The 4,981-nt window shown below is 42.7% G+C and overlaps 1 protein-coding gene across 1 annotated transcript in view; it reads left to right on the top strand.

The window, feature by feature from the left end:
* Nucleotides 1-4,981, top strand: part of Blm (BLM RecQ like helicase) — an 81,959-nt gene that overhangs the window by 32,445 nt on the left and 44,533 nt on the right. The window contains exons 6-8 of the mRNA XM_026784232.1: nt 569-701; nt 995-1,638; nt 3,692-3,883. Coding sequence (XP_026640033.1) covers nt 569-701; nt 995-1,638; nt 3,692-3,883 — 969 coding nt within the window. The remainder of the gene's footprint in view (nt 1-568; nt 702-994; nt 1,639-3,691; nt 3,884-4,981) is intronic.

Below are 4,981 nucleotides of genomic sequence, written 5' to 3'. Positions count from 1 at the left end.
GTTTTTTGTTTTTTTTGGTTTTCAAGACAGGGTTTCTCTGTGTAACAGTCCTAGCTGTCCTGGAACTCGTTCAGTAGACCAGAGTATCCTCTAACTCACAGAGATCCGCCTGCCTCTGCCTCCTGAATGCTGGGAATAAAGGCGTGCGCCACCACCTCCCGGCTCCCTCACTGTTTTTGTATGGCCCTGTCTTTCCCTCTTTGTCTTCTTCCTACCCCTTAAACCCATCAGCTGACTGTTTTCTTCTTAGCATTTTTTTTTTTGTCTGTTCTGATCCCCCTGCCTCCAGAGAGTGCTGTCTCACCAGAGCCCGTGTACGCTGGCATCTCCTCCTTCATACCATGTGGAGTTGAGTGGGCATTTTTTTTTTTTTACTTATATTGCCTCCCCAAATCATTCGCTTTCTTTCCTTCATCGGAAACATCAGCTCCTTTGAAATCCTGTCTCTTGTTGTGTGGCTTGATAAAGAAGTCGGGGTGGTTTGTGAGGCAGCACACAGGCAGAGTGCTCGCTGGGCATTTGGGGTTCTGGGTTTCACCCTCATTCTTTATTTCTAATTGCTTCCTAGACAAACAGATGAGTGTACAGGAGCGACTTATTCGTGTGATGGAGCACATCTGTAAACTAGTTGATGCAGTTCCTACTGATGAACTGAAAGCTTTGAGTTGTGGGGATGAGCTGCTTCAACAACGGAACCTAAGGTATCTTGATTGACCTCCTTGTGGGAGATAACTGATCACAGTTTCACTACTCCAAGTCAAAAAATGGCAAAATGTCCAGGCTTTCTGGCCTAGACAGAAGGATGGTAGTCACATCACTAAATTTTAAATTTATTTAATTTTCAAACCATTTGTTTAATATTTGTATTCAAATTTTTTTAGACTAGAAAAAAATGACATTTTTTCCTATAGTTTCTGTTAGGGTTAAAAATGAAAGTAAACTTTGTGGCTACTATTAACAAACTAGTCACGTTTAATATGTTCTCTTTCTTCAGAAGGAAGCTCTTAGCTGAAGCTGATTTTAACGGAAAGGATGTCAGTATTCTGGGTTCACTGTGGAGATGCAGGCCTGAATCACCTGGTAACACTGCACAGGGCGATCCCTGCCCTGTGGGGCATCCTAGTAAGGAGTGCAGTTCTCCATCCTTTCCTTCACATTCCCTTTCCACCAAGGAATGTTTACCAACCACCACTCCAGGAAAGACAGGGTTCTCAGCCACCACGAAGGACCTCCTTGAAAGGCCGTTATTGAATTCCCATTTACAGAAGTCCTTTGTAAGTAGCAACTGGGCTGAAACACTAAGGACAGAAGAAAGAAATGAAAGCTCTTATTTCCCAGGAAATGTTCTCACCAGCACCACTGTGAAAGATCAGAACAAACACGCTGCCTTGGGAAATAGCTTAGAGAGAGACATCCAGGCTTCCTTTGATATTGATAACTTTAACATTGATGACTTTGATGATGATGATGATGATGACTGGGAAAACATAATGCACAGTATTTCCGCCAGCAAGCCCTCCACAGCTGCCTACCCACCTATCAAGGAAGGTAGGCCAATTAAATCTCTGTCAGAGAGGATTTCCTCAGCCAAGACACAGTCTCTTCCAGTGGCATCAACTGCTCAGAAGAGTTACACTGGTAAGTCTAGAGTAAATTGGATGCTTAAATATTATAGGACAACAAAACCATCCAAAATAGGAATTGTATGGTAACAGGCCCAGCAGCAAACCATTGCCACGTTGTTTCTGCAAATTTCTACTGATGATGTGAGTTACAAATCACAGTTTGAAGAGCAAGTTGCTCCTTTGTGTCTGTAGCAGCTGTAGGTTTATAAATGTGTAATTATAACTATTGTAGTAGAGGTCTGAAGTCATCACAGCGCGCTTTGCCTTCAGACTAGCATCTTCTAGTCCCTCAAACAAGGCGCACAAGTGCCAGATTCTTAGTGATGGGGGAAGGCCAAGTAGAAAAGTGAATTCATATGCTCGAAATATGCATAGTTTTAGAATTCTGGATGATGATAAGTAATTCATTTATAAAGTAGAAAACTGTGTCATGTCTCACAGCATTAAAATGTGAGGCATCATAAGAAGGATATGAAATCTGAAATTCAGCAAATATAAATTAATCATGTTGGGTCTCACCTGTAATACCAACACTTGGGAGGCTGAGGTAGGAGGAAGACAGTGAGTTTGAGGCTGGCCTGGACTATAGAGTGAGACCTTGTCTCAGAACAGATGTCTCTTAAAAGCTCAGTAAAGGCTTACAGTGTGTCATGTCCTGAGTTGGGCTCTGGGAAGATTTCAGAGACACTGTATTGGAGCTACAGTTTAATGAAGAATGAACTAAGCTACTGCAGAAGCTCGGGAAAGCCTAAATAAATGTGGAGCCTTACGTCAGCCCTGTAAAGTTATCTCAGAGTGCTTTTACTGAAATAAGAATGCGTGTGCAAAGTTTTAGGAAGTACAGCCCTCCCTATTTTTACCATTGATGACTTAATAGCTCCAAGTTTGTTCTTACAGTGATGCTGCTGACCTTTAAAATAGCCACTAATGGATTTATTTTGGTATGCTAGAATGTGTCACACTTGATGTTTGCAATTATCTCTGAGACAGTTGAGTGTTGGAGAGGAGCTGCTAGAGCTGATGTGTGAGAACCTCTTGTTCTCTTGAACCAGAACCGCCCCTGTAAGAATGCAGCGCAGAAAGAGATGTGAGAGAGAGTGAAGGAAGTATCTGAGAAGTTCAGGTGACACTGAGGTCTCAAATCCAGGCGGCTGTGACACCATCCACAGAAGTAGGGAGGTCAGAAGGCAGAGTTGGATATAGAACACAGCTGAGCAGGGCTATTTCAGACTGTTGAACTTGAAACTGGAAGTCATTCCAGTAGATGTGTGTAGAGATGGACTGTCAGTTTAGAGCATTGGCTGTTCTTCTGAGAACTTGGGTTAGGTTCCCAGCACTCCCATGGCAGCTCACAGCTGCCTGTAACTCCAGCTCTAGGGGAGCCAACACCCTCTTTTGGCCTCCTCAGGCGCCAGGCATACATGTGGTGCACAGACATACATGCAGACAAAACTCTCATACCCGTAGAATAAAAATTATATAAATTTTTAAGATGTTTTAAAAGAAAGCAGTATTGTACAGGCAGTAGGATGTGTGTAGGTTGGGAGCTTAGGAGGACATCAGGAAACAGCTAATCTTTCTCTGCACACAGATTATGTTGACTAGAAAAACTCTAAATCAGAATGTGTCAAGAGCCTAGTCCTAGGTATTGAAAGACTCCCAAAGTTAAGGAGAAGTGGAGCCAAGGAAGGGAATTGAAAGCCAGTAGAGTAACTGGGGTGTGGTCACTGTGTCCCGATGATGGTGCACTGCAGCCTAGCGTGTGCAAATCATAGGCTTGCTTGCTAGCACAGAAGAAAAAAATAAAACAAATAGAAAAGGTATGATTATCTTGAAACCAAGGGGAAGAGGAAGGATGAAGAAATTGTGTTGATGGGAACTACAGAAGAATCAAGGAGAGACTAGATGTGGGCCCCAGGAACGTCTGGGACTAATTGGGAAGGAAGCCATGTAAACAGTTAAAGTGTGCTGTGGGAAAGTGTGCCATTGATCCTGCAGGGTAAAGGTGAATGTTAAACTATGTAACTATATTAATGCACTGTTTTTAAACATTGATTGTTTTGTAGATAAGATGGAACAAAATTTATCATCAAAAAATCTGAAACATGAACATTTCCAAAGTCTTAATTTTCCTCATACAAAAGAAATGATGAAGATTTTTCATAAGAAATTTGGCTTACATAATTTTAGAACTAATCAGCTAGAGGCGATCAATGCTGCACTGCTTGGTGAAGATTGTTTTATCCTAATGCCCACTGGTATGTATTTTTAGATATGAATTGGCAGGAGTCCATCGGCAGATGTTAAATGAAAACTCTTTAATGAAATAAAAAGAACACCTCCCATTATTCTTATTGTTTAGAAACCCTTTAAAACCTGCAAACCTCAGTAAAAAAGCCTGTCCCCTCAGCCTCTGTTCAGGTTGACACAAGGTTTCTACTCCTTAAGGAAGTGAACACACAGCTCATTGGGTTGACCTGATGGAGAGCTTTTCTTTGAACAATTTTCTTTATTCTAATCTAAACAAACCTAGAAGGGAGCAGAAGATGGATGTGAGAGCATGACCATTTCTGGCTAGCGTTAGTGCTGCCTGTGGTTCTGACCATCCATTCTGGACTGAAGGCCCAGGCTTCCAGTGTCGCTCCACCCCCTGCCAGGGAGGGGTGTACCTGTGGACAGACAAGCCACTTGACTCTTTGTGGGTATGGTCAGGACAGTATGCGGTATAGTGCCCACTTCACGGGTGAGGCTCAAGTGAAAATGCAGCGTGATTCTTTCTCAGCCTAAGTTTGGAAGAAACCAGGACTGTGCATTGTTGTAAACGCCTGTAAGAGCGGCCCAGTGTTTTGAAATCAAACACATAAGATGTTAGCTATGTGGTTAGGCTAGGAAGCAGGTTCAGTGTCTCCATGTAGACCTCCTGTGTGTTGCTTGTCTTGTTCCGGCTCTAGCAAGTCCCAGTGTTGCTGCTGCTATCACATGCTATTGACTTGACCCCTGAATTCTTTCAAACCGCTTTAAATCTTTTTTCTTTAATTATCACGTAGCTGTAGATGTGATGTGGTCGGGAGAGCTATGTACAAGCCAAGGCGTACACGTGAAGGTCAGAGGACAACCTCGTGAAGTCCGTTTCTGTTTCCACCTTTGCGTGCATTCCACACGTAACAATGTGTTGTCAGGCTTGGACAGCGAGCTTTTATCCAGGTCCTCAAACTGATTTTAAAGATGAGACAATGTTGGCTTATCCACATTTCAGACTTTATTTTTTTTTTTTTTTTTTTTTTTTGTTTTTCGAGACAGGGTTTCTCTGTGGCTTTGGAGCCTGTCCTGGAACTAGCTCTGTAGACCAGGCTGGT

The sequence above is a fragment of the Microtus ochrogaster genome, chromosome 22 (assembly GCF_000317375.1).
Source record: "Microtus ochrogaster isolate Prairie Vole_2 chromosome 22, MicOch1.0, whole genome shotgun sequence".
NCBI classification, from domain to species: Eukaryota; Metazoa; Chordata; class Mammalia; order Rodentia; family Cricetidae; genus Microtus; species Microtus ochrogaster.
Note: the sequence above shows the minus strand (reverse complement) of the source record. Positions and strands in the feature narration are given on the sequence as shown.